Source organism: Xenopus tropicalis, chromosome 6, assembly GCF_000004195.4.
Source record: "Xenopus tropicalis strain Nigerian chromosome 6, UCB_Xtro_10.0, whole genome shotgun sequence".
Classification (NCBI taxonomy): Eukaryota; Metazoa; Chordata; class Amphibia; order Anura; family Pipidae; genus Xenopus; species Xenopus tropicalis.
In genome coordinates this window covers 65717649-65737393 of record NC_030682.2, presented here as the reverse complement: position 1 = coordinate 65737393, position 19745 = coordinate 65717649, and the positions used below count along the sequence as shown (strand labels likewise).

At 40.6% G+C, this 19745-nt stretch overlaps 1 protein-coding gene across 2 annotated transcripts in view; it reads right to left on the bottom strand.

Annotated features, from left to right (window-relative positions):
- LOC100486588 overlaps positions 1–19745 on the bottom strand; it is a 75927-nt gene that overhangs the window by 10892 nt on the left and 45290 nt on the right. Inside the window, exons 15-18 of one of the 2 annotated variants that reach the window (XM_012965507.3) lie at positions 16554–16845; positions 14543–14650; positions 9549–9656; positions 3856–3975 (exon numbers count right to left, since the gene is read on the bottom strand). In XM_012965507.3, the coding sequence (XP_012820961.2) occupies positions 3856–3975; positions 9549–9656; positions 14543–14650; positions 16554–16845 (628 nt within the window). The remainder of the gene's footprint in view (positions 1–3855; positions 3976–9548; positions 9657–14542; positions 14651–16553; positions 16846–19745) is intronic. The other variant, XM_031903762.1, reaches the window with a different exon arrangement.

Sequence of the window (19745 nt, the reverse complement as noted above, 5' to 3'; positions counted from 1 at the left end):
AGGATTGGTTGCCAGTGGCCAATGTCCAATTCTGAATTTAGTCTCTGTTCTCAGAGGTCCATATATTTTGTTTTGTGTGGAATGTTGTCTGAATTCAGTCTAGCATATAGCCAAGTAGTTTGCTTCCTGTTGTATGAGTGTGAGCATACGAATTCAAAAATGGGGCTTTGTTTGAGAGCTGTACCCATCTTCTTTGGATAAAGTGTTTGAACTGCATATATTTCAAGACCAAGCCAAGTTGCTAGTAAGCCCAGTGGGCTCAACCTGCCAATATCCAGAATGTTGTTGGTAATCCATCAATCAAATGAACAGCAATCTAGGCTGGGGGAAGTCAGGGTTATTAACTATTAGATTAAATGGATAAGGGTCTGAGCTAATCCATGTATAATATGTAGCTCTGAGCCTATCCCAATGTTTGACTGTGTTTGAAAACAAAGTTAATATATGTAACTGGAAGTATAAGTTTCCCTGCTGTCTATAAAAGAGTTTTTAGAGAGATTGGGGGGGAAACAGCCGAGCATCCAGGTAAACCATCAAATAGAGGATGGTAAAGATCCAAATATTGCCCTCAAAAATTCCCAGTCCACCATGCCAAAAGTGTTTTCCACATCTAGGGATATTCTAGGGATACTAAGGATAAAGGAACATTCAAGTATTAATTTTCAGTATTACCAAGAGAGTACTGACTGGTTTTCCAAAAAATCTTAATTTAGCAGAATCAAATCTGTATCCTGACTTATGCAGCATTATACACACTGGAACAAACACCCTCTGCTTTGCTGCCACCAAAATATTAACGTTTTAGAACATTATGTTGGCAGGGAAAATTCTCCCGTCTCTGGTAGGCAGTCTATCTTTAAAATGACTCTTAATAGTGCAAGAACATAACATACGTTTCTCCTTCTACTAAGTTTCAGGTAAATTCTGTATCAGAGGCAGCTCAAATTCAGCTGTCTCTGCTATTTCCTGATCTAGCATAAAGCTCTGCCCACTTTTGCTGAGCTCTTCTTCTCTCTCTCTCTGACTATACAGATGGTCAAAGAGGTGTCTACTGTGCATGCTTGCTGCCTCTGCTCCAATGGAAATCAATCAGCCGTGCGTAGTAGTCACCTTTTCAACTATCTTCACAGTCAGAGAGAGAGAGAGAGAGAGAGAGAGAGAGAGAGAGAGAGAGAGAGAGAGAGAGAGTTCAGCAAAAGTGGTTGGAGCTGAACACTAGACTAGGAAATAGCAGAGAGAGCTGAATAAAAGAGGGCAAAGCTTGCAGCAGAAAGACCTGAAGTGGAGCTTCTTGTGGTAAAGAATCTGCATGAGACAGAGTGCAAGGAGAAAGGTATAGTATTCCAGGGACTGTATATAGTCTTTTTAGGGCTTACTTATCCTTTAATAGATCTGTTAGGAAGGCATGTATTTTTGGAAAGAACACATTCTAAGTTAAACCAACCATTAGCAGAATTTTTGGCTTTGAAATCTAAAGTTAGCAGATTTCTGAAGCAGTGCTTTAGAAATTTGGAGTGATGCTGTTTTTGACCTATACAAGTCAGAAACCTTCATACACCTATATATATTTCGTATTGCTGCATCTGGTAGACATTTTCAAGGCACTTTTCAAGTCAGTTATATTTCCTTCTGGTAGTCAAATGGTAATTCCACAGGAGCTATTTCTTGCACTGTGTAAAATGATCTACACATGAAAACTTGTGTGAAACATGGTGTAAAAAAAACTATGTATTGGTTCATTTATTTTTACACATGCTTTTATAATTCTCAATCCCTGAAATCATTTATCAGAAAAACTGTATTTCTAAATTGTCTATTTCTAAACATATGCTTTTTTTACACTGTTTATAACTAATAATAAAAATTTTATACCACCAATATGCCATAAGCCATTCAAGTGAATGGGAAATATTCAGGGTACAAGAAAATTATAGCATAATACAATTTAACAGCTGGTTTCTGAAGCATAGCATTTTTCAAGGAACTGCTGCTTTTTACACCAGGATTTTACACCAGAAATTTCTATAAGAATGAAAAAATAAGCTTGATTTTACACTGTGATATCTGGCATTAAAGGAGAAGGAAAGGCTCTTTGGCATTTTACTGCCAACAGATTTGCCCCATTAGTGCCACCTAGAACACTAGATTTGTTCTGCAGAAATCATTACCAAACAGCCCTAGAAGCTTTCTCTGTTTGCTTAAGGTTGCAGTTGCCATTTTAGCTTGATCTTCATAGCTTCTTGTTGTATAGCTCTAGCTGTTATAGCTCAGATCACATATTCCTAAGGGAGGGGGAAGGGAGTTGTTAGCATTCTTGTGGGGGGGGGGGGGGGGGGGGGAGCAGGAGAAGGGAGAGAGGAGAGAACTGCTCAGACTCTGGCCCCCAGAATAAAGTATTTTTCCCGAGAGAGAAAGAACATGTTTATCAAATTTCAAAACATTAAGTTGATCTACAGAGTTACAAAAAAACAAGGTCAGACTGGGCCCCCGCCGCCCACCGAACAACCTCCCCCAAGCGCACATACTTAGGCACATCAGGAGAGGGGGACCTGCAGGCCCGGAGGTTCAGCAGGAATCGGTTCTGACCCGCCAGCCCAGTTCGACCCTGCACACAAATCTTCAGATGAAAAAAAAAAAAATAAAAGTTTAAGGCTTATTTACAAACAAAAGGCAAATATGCCCAGTGTTGGAAAATAAGCCCTGTAATTGCTGACTTTAATTTAATGGTACTTGTTATATAATTTAAAGCAATAAAGTGTCTTAAAGTAATTAAAATGTAATGTACTGCTGCCCAATACTGGTAAAACAAGCATGGCTTATCTGCTTCGAAACACTAATATAGTTTACATAAATAAGCTGCTGTGTAAGCCATGGGGCAGCAATTTAAGCTGAAAAGGGGCTAAATGGCACAGGTTCAATTCCAGATACACTCTCTAGAAAACAAAGGGCTTAGATTTCTAAACACGTTATATTCTACAAATCTTCTCTATTATCTGCTATGTCACCCCATGCTACTCACAGCTAGGCAAGCAGAACACGGAAATGGGTGTATCTGTACTACCCATGTCACTCACACATGCAAGGCCCCCTGCCATTATCAGCTGCGGTGTGTCCTCCTGTAACCTACACCCATTTTGGCCTCATGTGACTCACAGCTAAAGGGGCCTACATCCTGTCCTCACACTAGGATTCACAATGGTAATGTAGGTGTCAGTAACAGAGGATCACAGTGCAAGCACTAGGTAAGACACTGGATCCTTCAGGTCTATAGATTATAATGAATAATGTACCCCCTACTAAAATGTACAATGTAATGTAGGATATTACAGTCACATCCACACTGGTGGACCCTTGTACTCAAAACAGGAATGAGTTAAGAAGTTTGTTTTTAAAATCACACTCCACACACACCAGTCAACACTTCTGGCAACATTTGAACATGTGAACATTAAACGTCTGATTAGTCACACAAACGCCATATATCTCCATGTGTGGGCTCTGTGAAGTGGTGCAGAGATTTATGCCATTGGACTCTGGTAAGGTGTAAATGGCTTTTCTAAAGTGATAAATCAAGATTTGCACCTGGCAGTCTAGCAAACAAGTCTGGGTTTGTTGTATGCTGTAGGATGTGTACGGAGTTGAATTGCTGTGATCGGAGGAAGAACTTGACTGTCCTGCACAAAACCCTTATCTAAACCAACTGAGCACATGTGGGAAGAAATGGAACATTAAGTTCAAGCTAGGCCTGATCACCCAGCATCAATGTCCACACTCAGTAATGCTCAGGGTTGAAAACTACAGATTTCTGAACACCACATTTGCTATTACTATTAAAAACAAAAAGAAAGCTCATACCTTGCAGTCTTCCTGGTACTGGACCATGTGGCGCTGAAAGTCTTCGTTCACTAGTTTGCTTTCCACTGTCGAATTTTGAAACAGCAAAATTCTTGTTTTGACTGAGTCTGGTTGTAGATTCTGTAAAATGTAATTTATTATTCATTTTGCTAAAACCTTTGCACAGAATGCCAATATTTACATTTTGTCATCTTTCCCTTTAGGGGAAAGTACTGTGAGTTAACTTTTAGAATTCTTTTTAAAAAAACAAACAAAAAAACCCTAATCGACATCAAGTCACATTTATGGCATACTCTTGGTTGGAAATACACCATTTTAGGATCCAGGTATAATGGCCAGTGACACAGAGTAAAAGAATGCAACATATTCAAAAGATTTTACACGGATTCTAGAAATCCTAAATGTTAAATACAGCCTATATTTTTAATTTTGACTCATGGAGAAAAAAAAAAACAAAAATAACCCTGTATATTGTATGTCTCATAAAGGCCCCAATTATGAGTAAACCTTCGGAAAATATATTTTGGAAAAAATATTCTGAAGAATTCACAATGAGTAAAAATATTCTTCGCTTAACATAGCCATTTTTACAAAATTTTGGAAAGTTGACTCAAACCTTGCACTTTATAGCAGTTTATTTCACAAAAGCTCTTGGACACAACTATAAAACATGAGATATAGTAAGGCCACAAGTTTAGCTCCCATCATTCCAAGCTACAGTCAGGTGATCCCTATGGCGGCAATAAAGGGGATAACACTTGGAAAGTAACTCCACAGCATTCACACCTCTGTGAGTTTCAGATGTCACCTCTCTGAAGAGTTACAAAGTGCCATTGTGATTGGATTAGTGGAAAAGTATATATGCTGAGGACTTCCCATACCAGTCAGTTGAACTGAAGAAGCTGCTCGGATGAGTAGTGAAACGTCTTCAATGATTACCAAACAAGTCCAGTTGCTTTAAATTTATTTATACTAGATATAACACTTGGAAGTTTTAAGTTTAAAAGCAAGCAAGTTGCAGGTAAAACTTAGTCACTGTGAACAATGTATAATAAAGCAGTAGAATAATTCTGCTTTTCTCTTCCTCTGTAAAGAACATTTGGCACATATGAAGAAGTTTTTTTCTAAGCTAGGCACTCATAACTTGTTTATCAGATTAGAAAATTGTTCATTTATCTGCTTTATTATTTCAAATAAAAGCTTTTCTATGCACTCCCATCCTAGACTGGCCAATCACGACTAATCGTAAAAACGTTAAGGCTTTGCAAATTATCAGAATTCTTTAAAGAACTCTCCTAGATCATCACACACATTACTGATATAATTCCATTAAAGAAGTTGGATATCTGAAGTGCAACTGGCTTTTGGTGTTTTAAAAAGATGTTTTTTCTTCTCCTATCTTAGAACATTATGATCTCTGCCTTTTCATCTTGAAATAGATGCTAACGAAGTTTCTGTCCTATGTCAAATAACTGGCCCACCAGTGCTAAAAAGCAAACTGTTTTCTTTTCCAAGGAAATGTTCAACTCCAAGCATAATTATAATTAAGGTGACCGTGAACTATTGGCTATAAAAATGACTAACCAGGATCAATGTTCTTGGCTGTGTGCACAAAAAAAATCTTTTATGCACACTTTTTAAAACTGTGTGCAAACTTTTAAAAATCAGTGTGTACAGTACAAAATTATGTATTTTCACACAAAAATTTTTGTGTCCCACAATTTATTGTGTGCGCTGGTCCCACAATTTGTGTGCACAGCTTAGACAGAACATTGAGCAGGATTCAAGAGGCCTCTAAAGATCCTGATAGCAAGAGTGCCAAATTCATGTCTCAAGATTTTCTATATTTTAAAGAAAACATTTTTGTTCTTGTTGTTCTTGAAAACTTTGGATTTGTACATATTTCTTTATCTAAGTATGTGATACTGCTCTCCGCCAATGCCAACTGACCCACATACCTTGCTTTTTACAGGTGCTCGATTTTGTGGTGCAGTGCCTCCTGAATAGCTGCATGGGGCTGGGTGAGGTACAGGAGAGGGCATGTAGGGCATGCAGCCACTCCCACAGGTATCCTACTGCCAGCATGTCTTTGGCACGTTGCAACACCTTATGCCTCCCGACTGGCTAATCTATGATTTGCCAACGTGCTGGAACTCTACCTTGCACATGGTAGTGCACATTGTAGATTTGCAATTACCAGCTGGCCCACAGTGGGCACAGCCAGGGTACTTCAGCAGACAACACTGGTGGCAGATGGGGCAACTCTGCCAAGTATTTTCCACCTTGTGCAGGCCACATACTTTGCTAGCATGGGCAAGGTGGGTTGGAGTGAATTTACCCCCCCCCCCCCCGGTCCTCCTGCATAAGCAGATGCTAGATGGCCTGCTGGTGTAAGCGACGTGCCCCAGGAGGAAAAGGATGAGGGAAGGCAGGCCTGGTATGCAGGCAGAAGAAGCAGAAAGGCAAGATGAAGAGGAGATGCTGACTGATGGAGAAGAGGAGTGGGTGCCTGCAGAGCAAGAGGAGTAGAGGCAGGGCACACACCACCCAGAAGAACATGAATGTATGGAGCAAGCTGACTCTCAGAGCACCCAGGGGGTCAGGCGAGGGGAGAAGAGCTAGGAATGAAAGGCAGTAGTTATAGGGTATTCAAATATTAGGAAGGTGGATATGGTAATCACAAGGACTTTACATGTCAAACTGTCTGTTGCATACCTGGTGCTACGGTTCGGCATGTGGTGAAAAGAGGAGACAAATTATTGGGAGCGGCTGAGGAAGAACACATTGGTACGAATGGCAAAGTAAGGGGAGGGGGGTAGTTCCTAAGAATGATTTAAAAAAAATGAGGTAAAAAAATCAAGGGTGGCAGAGATATTACCAGCGCCATGAGCAACATTATGGTGGCAGCGGAAGCTTAGGGAAATTAATGCATGGCTGAGAGATTGGTGTAGGGAGGAGGTTTTGGGTTTATACAGAACAGGGCTGATTTTTCAATCAGCTACAGGCTCTTTGCCAGGGATGGTCTGTACCTCAATGATGACACAAAACTATACAGCCCAATTAATTCTGTCCAGGATGTGGCATGCTTGCAGCAGGATCTTAAAGGAGACATATACTATAAAAATTATGAATGTACCAGTGAATTATACTAATCTAGAAGGATTGTGCTTAAAAATGTTGTGTTTCAGACTGATTTATTGAGAAATTCCACAAAAACCCCACTAGCCCCGCCCACCTGTTCCACTTCCTGCTGGCTGAATTGTGGATGAGCTGGGGAGCCGGCGGCCCTCCGTACCCTGCACTGTAGGATAGGAACCAATCAGCAGCTAGGCTGACCTGATAGGGAACTGAAGACCGTCTTTGCTTGTGTGAGTGCAGGGATGTGATTGGCTATCCCCCTCCTACTGTGCTTCTGGCAGGGACCGTTAGGACACGCCCACTATTTATTTCACACTGGACGGAGAAGTGATAGGTCTATAGGGAGCTCCAATAAAGGGGCCATTGTTACAGAGAGGATTCATTTTTAGCACAAAGTGAAACCAGCACCGTATATATTTCATAATTGCCTACAAAATTAGCGTTTTTCCCATTTATCCAATATGTCAAAGCTGTCAATCTGGGCAGCTAAGAGGCAGATGCAATTCAATGTTGCTAAATGTATGGTCATGCACCTGGGATATCTAGTGCAGTCCTTAATTGGACTGCACTAGACAAAGCCATGGAGAAGGACCTTGGATCTTTGTATAAATAAACTTGGCTGTAGAAAGCAATGCCAGTTAGCAGCTGTTAGGCAGCTATATTAAAAGGGGCATAGATTTGCAGGAGGAGAGGATCATTCTTCCACTTTACAGAGCACAGGCCCCATCTAGAATGTGCCATGCAGTTTTGGTTTTCAGTGCACGAACAGATTATTACTGAATTAGTGAAATGACATGGCACCAGTCCCCCAGTACTGATTTTGACAGGGTACCTTTAATAAAAGGTATTAACAGAACTCTCATCATCTGCAATAATTCTAAACTTAACTTTGACAAGCGAATGCACACTGTAGATTGTACTGCTGATTAGTCAACAAATTCTCAAAAATTGCACTGCTGTGGAAAAGACTACCATTAATGCAATACACTGTCTCTGCTGCATAGACTGCAGATAGTAGATAAAACACAGATTCTTTTATTATATTTAATTTTGAAATTTCCCATGGGACTAGCCATATTCTTTATTTCCCAGGATGCTAAAGCCATGTGACCTGTGTTCTGATAATAAACTTTAGTCACTCTTTACTGCTTAGCTTTAAGTTGGAGTGATATCACCCCCCTCCCATTTTCCCAAGTAGTCGATCAGCAGAACAATGGAAAGGTAGCAAGATAGCAACTCCCAGTAGATATCAGAATAGCACTCAATAGTAAGAAATCCAAGTCCGGCTTGGGACTCCTCCAGTAACACGGGGCAGGAGAAACAATAGGTTATCTGAAAGCAATTCTATGGTTTAGCGCTGGCTCCTTCTGAAAACTCAGATGGCTGCCTACACACCAATAACATAGTCTTAATGACATTTTACATTAATAGCATAGCTTCTGAAAAATTCAATTCTAGCATCCCTTACCTGCACACCGGCATAATTAGCCAGAACTCTAAACATTCATGTAACCAGACTGACTGCCTTTAAATGTGAGATATGGTACCTGATGTATTTATATTCAGTTTGTGCACCAGATTTATTACTGTTGGAAAAATGCACACTTCTTACTCTCTTCACAGTGTAATAAAACACTCTGCCACTAAGCCGTTGTTACACTATGCGAGATTACCAACATTCCTGTACTTGTATTACTTAAAACGGTTTAGAAGGTTCCGAAATTCACAATTTCTTCTTTTGCAGGAGTTCCTTAAGGCCTATATGAAGGTAAACCAAAAAACAGAGATTGTTGTTCACACACTGACTGTAAGCATACTTACAAATCAATGTCACTCCCCGGCACGCTTCTGTTTTGCCGCTGTGAGTTGCATCTTCACTGTGTGTCATTCTGCACATGCATGCATTTGGTTGCACTGATCACCGTATGGACACAGACACCATCCCGCACATGGGGTTTGATGCAGTGTGTTGCAGTATACTCACAGTGGCGACAAATTTGAAGCTACTTAAGGAAGTGGGATACTCTGCTCTGTGCCTGGTTATCTGGAATTGTTCCTGAAACCTAGTCTGTATTGTGTTGATTCCTGTTATCTGACTCTTTGCCTGCCTTCTAACCACGAACCTCTGACGTCCCTCCTGACCTGAGCCCGATACCTGAATTTGAACGAACAATGCCTTCCCCGACCCAGCTTTGTCGATCTCACCTTCTGCTTTCTCCTTAGTACTAGGTTTATTAGCCTCACTAGCTTGTCTCCACTCACATTTCCCCTGTTCAACCATCAGGTGGGATTTGTGCTGTTTGAGCAGCTTGTGGGTCACATTTAGCTAGACAAACTCCCTCGCAGGAATTCCGGTAACCCCTACACTGACCACTGGATATGAGACTGAGAAATAGGAATCTTCTGCTTGTTGTTATAAGCACCAATCTCTAAAAATTGCAAAAACAATTGACAAAATTGTCTGTTACTTTTCCATCAAAAACAACATCAAGTGTGAACTGTTGGAGTTAGGTCTTGAAAAACAAAGTAGTGTATATACCAGAACTAGAACATACCTTGAGATGTTATGGAGGTTGATTGAAATGATTGTTGTTCACCAACAAGTTGCTGTTTGTTAAACCTTGAAATTGGAAACAGTGGGGTGCTGTAACTGGCATTCCATTCTATAAGGAAAACAGACACTGTATATTTATCAAGCAAACAAAATGGTGCTAAAGCTCCTTTAGGGCTGTGGCAGACGGGGAGACTAGTCACCTGCGACAAATCTCCCTTGTTGCGGGCGACTAGTCTCCCCGAAATACCATAAGCGGTGCCACAATTTCCCCGAAATCGAGGAAACTTCCGCGATTTCGGGGAAATCGCAGCACCACGTATGCCATCCCACTGGCGAAAATGTAAGTTTACATACTCGCGGGTGAGATGGCATTTCGGGGAGATTAGTCGCCCCCATGTCAAGAGAGATTTGGCATGGGCGAGTAATCTCCCCGTGTGCCACAGCCCTTAGACAGCCTGATTTGCAGAATAATACAGAGCAAAATGCTGATAACAGTCAACCAGTAACAGAGGGTAAACTAAGATGTAATTAAACACATTATATATAACTGCAGGATGACCCAAAACAAACATTGTCAGATATTAAATTAGAATGAGGGGATTTGGTGAGAGAACTCTCTAACTTGGAAGATAACTGTGGAACAGTTATAGAACATAATTAAATGGTAGATAGTTTTTCAGTGTGTAGTGGAAAAACACTTCTACTATTAATCAAGTTTTCGCACGATACCCCTTAAAAAGTGTATTCTGGCTGGTCAATGCTTACTGAAATTGCTCTGATCTGAGTGACTTTAAAGAACAACCTAGGGACCTCCAAAACAGATTTTTTACAACAGAGCTACCCTAAAACAAGTCTGAAAGTGGCTTTTAAGAAGGCCTTGAATGAGGATAAAGGTAATTTAATAAGAACAACTACCACACAGGATAAAGAGATTAGGTGTGTGGGCTCCTATAGCAACCAACAGGGGCAAATAAAATATATTCTAAGTAAACATTGGGACACCCTAAAGTTGGCAAGATTAAAGGGGTAGTTCACCTTCAAATTAACTTCTAGTGAAAGAATGTTCTATTCTTAGCATCTTTTTGTCTTCTTTGTCTACTAAATTTTTTATATTTTTTGTCTACTAAATTTCAAGCAGAGTAAAGTCATAAAGCCATGTCCAACGGGTCTCCATAGCCTCATGGATAACCAAATCAGGCCCAGGTAAATGCAGGTATGGTTTTTGAGCATAAGTACAAAGCTTGTGCCAAGCTCATGAAAACTTTTTCTAATGACAACAGTTTGAATTTTGAAACAATGAATAAAACTCAGTATTGGTGAGGAGTAGGTCTCCTTAGATAATTAGAATGAAAAGAAAGCCTCTACCTGGATTCAGCAGCTTCGCTTTGGACCAATGAATGGGTGCTAGGAAATACTGATTATCATTTGGTTATTAGGAACCAAATATTGTGGGGCTCCCTAGTTGAACTGATACTGAACTACTTTTGTAACCACTTTATACAAAACTAAGTAAATCTATGCAGTTCTTCCATTATTTCCATTAAATGCAAAAGATACTTCGAATAGCAGTACATCTAAAGGTTTAATGAATGATTCTGCATATTTTTATATTTTATTTTTTTGAGAAATAGCAGTTATCATTACAGTTCGGAACTCAAGATTCTGCTGCATGGTTATTGTGTATGGACAATAGGATTCTGCACCAACTGTAAGGCTAATGGCACAAGTATATAGTATATATAGTCATTATAGTTGAACGTGATGGACGTATGTCTTTTTTCAACCCAACTTACTATGTTACAAGTAGATTTGGTGGGAGGGTGGCAAAAGGGGGTGCCCTCGGGGTGCCCTATTCCGAAATCTGGCCTTGAGAGTATATATGAGGATTTTGTATATGTTGGAGACTGGTGTTTTGCCAAAATGTTAGGCACCCCCAAGTGACTTTAATCGCCTACCTTTTACCCTGGGCTTGTGCCCCTGTTGGGAGAGAACAGCACCAGCCCCGGGGTAGCTGGAGCGATGCGCTTCCTCCTTCCTGCTTCGTTTAGCCGCGACTATGCGATAGGCACATGCGCAGTAGCCTAACTTCTCTGTTAAAGTTCAGCTTTTCACTCTACTGCGCATGCACGCGCATGCGAAGCAGGAAGGTCTGGGTCCCACAATCTATTTTTGGGGGTCAGGGTCATGGTAGTGATAGTAAGAATGCCAAGTTGTACTATGGGACGTCCCATAGCAATAACAAGTGTGTCTCACACTTCAACTTGTAGGAACGTTAAGCATCAAATGGGTGGAGGGCACGCAGTCCAAGGTCCTGGCAGCATTCAGTATATAGCAAAGCTAACAATATTTTAGTATATAGTAATAATGCACATGGAAACACATCAGTGGGGAAATCATTAGGCAATGTTACATGGCTAGCAGAGGGAATAGAAAGTCTTTTGTGCATTGAAAAACCATGGTTTTATAGGACAAGGAAAGGCTAAGTCACTTGGGGGTGCCAAAATGTTAGGCACCCCCAAGTGACTTTAATCGCCTACCTTTTACCCCGGGCTTGTGCCCCTGTTGGGAGAGAACAGCACCAGCCCGGGGTAGCTGGAGCGATGTGCTTCCTCCTTCCTGCTTCGTTTAGCCGCGACTATGCGATAGGCACATGCGCAGTAGAGTGAAAAGCCGACTTCTCTGTTAAAGTTCGGCTTTTCACTCTACTGCACATGCACGCGCATGCGAAGCAGGAAGGAGGAAGTGCTGCAGCTACCCCGGGCTGGTACTGTTCTCCCTGAACAGGGGCACCAGCCCGGGGTAAAAGGTAGGCGATTTAAGTCACTTGGGGGTGCCTAACATTTTGGCACCCCCAAGTGACTTTGCCTTTCCTTGTCGTTTAAAGCACAATATGTCAAAAAAGTTTGTACCCGTAATATACATATCAACAGTTTAGGGCCCATGCATATAGCCAAAATGTGAGTGGTCTACATCACATCTGTCTAAGCTGCTATCTTGGCCACTTCCACACCAAATTACAAATTAGGTTAATTTGGTAGGTAGCAAACGACTTCTGCAGGAATCAGTGTGAAATATACATATTGAAAATGTTAATGCATAGCTGTAGCACAAAACAAAATGATTTATGAAATGTCAGGCTTGTGAAATTTTAGCTTTAACTTAAATAATAAACAAAGAAACTTTTTACAAAGTTCCTGACCCTAATTACCCAATTAGCCCTTAACAACCATTAGGAGTTGTTACCAGTTGACAACTGCAGAACTTAAAGGAACAGTAACACCAAAAAATGAAAGTGTTTTAAAGTAATTGAAATATAATGTACTGCTGCCCTGCACTGGTAAAACTGGGGTGTTTGCTTCAGGAACACTACTATAGTTTATATAAATAAGATGCTGTATAGCCATGGGGGCAGCCATTCAAGCTGGAAAAAAGGAGAAAAGGCACAGGTTACATAGCAGATAACAGATAAACCCTGTAGAATACAATGGTGTCATATCTGTTATCTGCTATATAACCTGTGCCTTTTCTTCTTTTGAATGGCTGCCCCCATGGCTACACACCAGGGTTTATATAAACTCTAGTAATGTTTCTGAAGCAAACACAAAACTTTTACCAGTGCAGGGCAGCAGTACATTATAGTTTAATTTCTTTGAAATATATACATTTTTTGATGTTACTGTTCCTTTAATTAAATCTGACACCTCAAAGCATAGGAATGCTTTAAAAAAATTGCAAAACACCTACAGCTTGCTTTTGTACATATTGTCATACAGAAATGGAAATTAAGGGGAATTGTTAAAGTAAGATCTGGAAATCTGTGTTTGGAAACTGCAAGAGAAGTAAGAGACAAATTGGGTTTCACTCGACTATCAGTTTAATATTTAAAGATCTGGAGGACCAAGAAAACTTCTCAGAGAGCTGCATGAATGCTGGCCATAAAAGCAATGGCCTCATATTCACTGCATAGAAAGGTTTGGCTGTCACAAGCGTTAACCATTACATGATGACAGGTTGATTGCACAAACATGATCTGCATGTAAAAGTCACAAGGAGCAAGCATTACCTTAGACCTTTGATCAAAAACATTAACATCTAAGGTATTCAAAGCAAAGCCAAAGGCCTTTTGAAAACAAGTAACAGGGACTAATGCAGTAATTTTTTAACTCTCTTGGTACAATCACCAAAGGTTTCTTTGCTGAAAAAAAGAGCAGCATGTGATGAAAAACACACCTTAGCAACTGTTAAACATAATATTGGATCCATTATGTTTTGTCACCGTTTGCCACTGGCAGCCATACAGCCCCAGAAAAAACAACATCTAGCCATTCTGCCAAAGGGGCTCTTTTAAAGTGATACTGACATGAAAAAAATTACTTTTCAAAATTTTAATGTACATAAAAAGTTACCTATAGGTCCTGTTGATCATTTTTCACCGACAGGTTTGCTTTTGTAAGTAATTGTTAAATAAAGTTCCTAAACCTGACTGTTTTGCCAACCTGACTGTCACTTCTCAGTTTGTCAGTTATAGCTTCTAATGCTAACAGACTCCTGCTGCACAAATATGGCAGCCCCCTCATAGAGGAACAGATAGGTAACTTAAAAGCATAGGGTAAATACATTTAAGGCTAAATTACAAAGCTCATGCAAAGACAATATTATGATATATTTAAAAACAGTTTAATTTAAATCCCCCTACAGGAAATGCAAATAAATGTAAATCTTGTAATACTGCATGCTTATATACTCCTACTGTACAATACCTACTGAATGTACCTTGCAAGAATGTTTAACAAAAAACGCATTGAGCAAAAGGAAAAAAAACAAACTTCTGGTGTCAGTATCACTTTAAATCAGGTACCCAGATACTGTGCCAAGGCCTTGCAATTGGGGAGGCATTTTTACTTACATGGGTATATCATATCATAATATCTGGAGATCTTCAACAAGAGAGAAATAGATACTGAAAACTATAATTTTTAGAAATAAGACAGTTACCTGGATTTAAATTTGAGGAACAAGTTGATAAAAATCTCTGGTTCAGAGCAGGTGCTTTTGCAAGAAAAGCCTGTTTTTTCTGTTGTGCATTAAATTTTTTTTTACGACCTAAATGAAAACAAAAATAAGTTGCACCAGTTGACAAAATGTAATAAAAAAAAAGCTGAAAAATCTAAAAGAAGATGTTATAGTGTATAGCACAGTATAGCACATAACACAAAACTGGGAATATGCTTTTAACCCAACATTTTTTCTTAATATTTAACCAAACATACCACTACAATAGCTGCAATTAAACATGATCTGCAGAAAAGCATCTAGAGCAGTTCCCCTTAAACTGTATTTCCTACTGAGGCACATATATATTATGATCTAGCACAGTGCTGTCCAACTTCTGCGGTGCCGAGGGCCGGAATTTCTCTAGCATACACGGTGGAGGGCCGCTAATGGAAGCCAGTTTTGACCACTCCCCCTTTTTAAACCACACCCACTTCAGACCACACCTATTTTATCACAATGGTGGGAGTGCAGCAAAAACCCAATTGCTTGGTCCTTACTGCAGGGATATCAACCGTCATATGTGAAAGAATTATATTTATATCATATTAAGATATAGTCTTAAATCCATATGCCTCCTCCTACCCTGTGGATAGCACAGCAACCCCCAGTACATAATTACACACCTTAGGGACCATTTATTGGCTATTACCAACTGCTAACAAACCCCTGCAAGGTTCACCTCCCACAGGCAGCAAAAGGCAGGCAGAGTATGGCACACACAGGCAGCACTCTGCCTGTCCTATGCTGCCTGTGTGTGCCATACTCTGCCTGCCCTACCCTGCCTGTGTGTGCCATACTCCACCTGCCCTATGCTGCCTGTGTGTGCCATACTCTGCCTGCCCTACCCTGCCTGTGTGTGCCATACTCTGCCTGCCCTACCCTGCCTGTGTGTGCCATACTCTGCCTGCCCTATGCTGCCTGTGTGTGCCATACTCTGCCTGCCCTATGCTACCTGTGTGTGCCATACTCTGCCTTCCCTGTGCTGCCTGTGTGTGCCATACTCCGCCTGCCCTATGCTGCCTGTGTGTGCCATACTCTGCCTGCCCTACCCTGCCTGTGTGTGCCATACTCCACCTGCCCTATGCTGCCTGTGTGTGCCATACTCTACCTGCCCTATGCTGCCTGTGTGTGCCATACTCTGCCTGCCCTTAGCTGCCTGTGTGTGCCATGCTCTGCCTGCCCTGCCTGTGTGCCATACCCTCCCTGCCCTATGCTGCCTATGTGCCATAATGTGCCTACCCTATGCTCCCTGTGTGTGCGCCATACACACAGGCAGCATAGTCCAGGTAGTACCTACAATGTCTGAGGTGTGAACAGGTGAACAATGTGGGTGATTACAGCCCAAGCCTGAGGTGTGAACACTGCAGGGGGTGAACAATGCAGGGATTAAGAGGTGTGAACAGTACAGGGGATTGCATTTTTAAACAATACAGGGATATTACAGCCTAAATCTGAGGTGAGAACCATGCAGGGGGCCAGTTAATCTCAGTACTGACACAATTTAAATCTCACATAAAGGTAAACCATCAAAGCAGCCAGACAGGTGGGGGGCCACACAGAGGGGGGTCGCGGGCCGCCAGTTGGACAGCACTGATCTAGCAGAACAAGCAGCTAGGGATGCAGCAAATCCGCTATTCTGGGATTTGGCCAATTCCTAAATCTTTCATTAAGGATTTGGCAGAATCTGAACCACTACCGTGTGGGTAGTAAGCAGAAAAAATAGCATGGACAAAAGTTACGTGATTTGAAAGTTTGAGATGTGGTTTGGACAGGCATTTGGATTTGGCCAAGTCTGAAACCAGCTGAAAAAGACTTAGATTGAGCCAAATGCTGAACCAAATCCGGGATTCGCTGCATCCCTACAAGCACAGACTAATAAGTTATTACATCAAACTAAATAAATAAACAAACACCCCAATGCAATGCCTGCAGGTATCGAGACAGATTTTACCTCTAGTTCTTGTTCGGATTCTAGTTTGAACATTTTGGTTGAGGCGTCTCATTTCATTCCTCTGCTGTATTTGTTTGACTGTACGTTTTGCTTCCTCAGACCTAAGTTTTACTGCTATTATTCTACGCTTTGCTTCTTCAGCTGTTCTTTTTGCACCTTGAAGTCCTTGCCTTTTATCTAAAGTATATTGTGCTTCTTCAGCTCTACGTTTTTTTTCTTCAACATTGCGCTGTACCTCTTCTGCCTTTAGTTTCAATTCTACAGTCTTGCGTTTCTCATCTTCAGCCAATGCCTTCAAAAACATAAAACAAAATACACTACTACAAGATATGTACTTATATATAGACAACTATGCCAACTGGCCCACTACGTCACCACAAAATTTTAAACCTTCGGGTGCAATGAAGCTATGACCACATAATTCATATAGACAACAATAACAGATTCTCTGCACTCACCCATTATCAATATATATAGGACATTAAGACATTCTGTGCATTAAGCTACCAAGATGTGCCCTTCCCTTTAAGAAAAGCAGGGATTGTGTGTCCCTGGTCTGGCCAGTAATACACTCACTTTTATCTGATTCATTAAATTCTACTGCTTCAATATACATTTAAGGGGCTAAATGTATATTATACAGATGAAGCGCTGGGCATCCCATAAGGTGCCTGGTTACAACCAGTTGTGATACCACAAGATAACTAATTTAGTTAACCCAAACTGCAATGAAAAGGTCACCACTAGATGCTCATAGTGAGCATTAGTCACTCAGTACACATTGTAAAACCCAAGACTGGAATGCTTATGATCTTTGGCTTCTATGCTAATTAAATGTTAGCTCTGGAGACTAGAACAATGTACAGACAGTCACAGATTATTTAAATGTGCAGAAGTGTAATGATCTATTCATATGGATGCAGCCTTTGAATTACTGGTGAAAGTTAAAAGCTATAGGAGAAACACCAATATGTGTTCTCTGGTTCCGCATATATAAATATCAGTATGCAGCGTTATATATTAAACCCATACCATACATGTGCTCTTGTAGCTCAGTGAGTAAGTGAATATGTACAATGGGGTGTATGAATGTATTTATTTGTTTATATAGTACCAAAATTGAATGCCGTGCTTTACAAGGTGTGAACACAAACAGGGGTATAGTTCTAAAAAATTATGTTATAATAAGTAGAGAGGTTGCAAGTTCAAACCCTTATAATTGTTTTATTTCTTAGATCACAATATTGTTTATTACTCTACTGCTAGATCTGTATATATATTATTTGCTGTGCAGGAGTAAACTAATACTACAGCTCCTTGCACCTTAATATATATATATATATATATATATATATATATATGTGCAGGCACATGTAGCCAATATATGCATAAAAACGCGAGACTTTGCATTATCTCGCGTCTTCATGCGTATATTGGCTACATGTGCCTGCACCCGAGTGTATCTCATTCAGTCTATGAATCAATACAGCTGTGGGTGGTTCAGTGTTTTGATCTTCTTTCTTTCTTCCTTAATTGCATGTAAAGCCTACAATGTATTTATCAGTTGGGCACATCTCCCCCACCCAAATAGCATTATTTGTACTGTATATATCCCCAATTTGTACCTGTATGTTACCCAACCACTTAGATTGTAAGCTCTACGGGACAGGGACCTCCTTCCTACTGTGTCTCATACCACATGGCACTTATTCCCTGTGCATTTATATATATTTATTGTATTTATTTATTATAACACTTGTCCTCCCTGTGTGTAAGTGTGTATATTGTAAGATTGTACAGCACTGCATACCCTTGTGGCGCTCTATAAATAAAGTTATACATACATACATATGATTATGTGCCTGATGTACGTTGTACCAACTGGATTTGCCCAGAAACAGCCCAGTGTGTAATTACCCACAGCAGAGACTAGTGCTCTATTTGCTTTTACCAGGGGGTAATCTTAATCACTCTTAGCACTTACCACATTCCAGAAACATACAGTGGTGTCAAAGTGGACCACCTGCTGTCTGAAAACAGTATAACAGCCTAAGGGCTCTGGCACACGGGGAGATTAGTCGCCCGCGACAAATCTCACTGTTAGCAGGCGACTAATCTCCCCAAAATGCCATCCCACCGGCAAAAATGTAAATCGCCGGTGTAAATTGCCTTGAAATGCCTCGCAATGTAAATTGCCTTGATAGGAAACTTCCGCGATTGCAGGGAAATCGCGGCACTGCGTATGCCGTCCCACCGGTGATTTACATTTTTGCTGGTGGGATGGCATTTCGGGGAGATTAGTCGCCCGCGAACAGGGAAATTTGTTGTGGGCGACTAATCTTCCCATGTGCCAGAGCCCTAAGAATGCTTTTTTCCCATGACACAGCAGGGAGATGGCACAAGATAACACAAAAAGCATAGCCTGTGTTATCTTGTAACTAGTTAAGTTTTGGGAAACCCAGCACTTCATCTGTATGTATTAAGCAGAAGAATTCTTAATGAATCAGATAAAAGTGAGTTTAATTAATTATTTGATTAAAATGGAGTCTATGGGAGATGATCTTCCCATAATTCAGAGCTTTCTGGATAATAGGTTACAGGATAAAGGATCCCATAGCTGTGTAGTATAGTATTGCTTCCCGCAACTAGAGTGTGGATTTTATTTGCTGACGGAAATGACTATGATAGGTGCCTGTAACAGGCCTTGTTGACCCACAAGCCATAATATGATATATTTAGCAGACAAGAAGAATAGAGGTCAGAGAATTGATTTACTAGTACTTTTATTGAGCAATTAGCACAATATGTTGGTGCTATTTCAAGACATAGAAGGTACCACAGATAGTCTATGTGTAGCCAAGCCACAGGTTAGTATGCGGCAGTCCTTGATATTATTGTTCCTCTAGTTTGCAGGAATCCTATATGTCTGCCAGGGGGAATTAATTGGAGGAGTGTTGGTCTCTGGGCCTCATTTCAGCAGTGGAAGATGGTTCCTTTTGCTTAGGGTGTATTACTATTCAACTCATTGTGCTACATGGTTCCTCATTCACTGACTTCCACAGTAAGCACACTTGTTAGAATACTTCCTAACTTATCCTTTATCTTTCTACAAGTCATCCCTCCCTAAGAAATAGGATACTATATGATCACTTTGTTCTAATCCTCATTTTGTGCTCTATGGGTGATGCCACA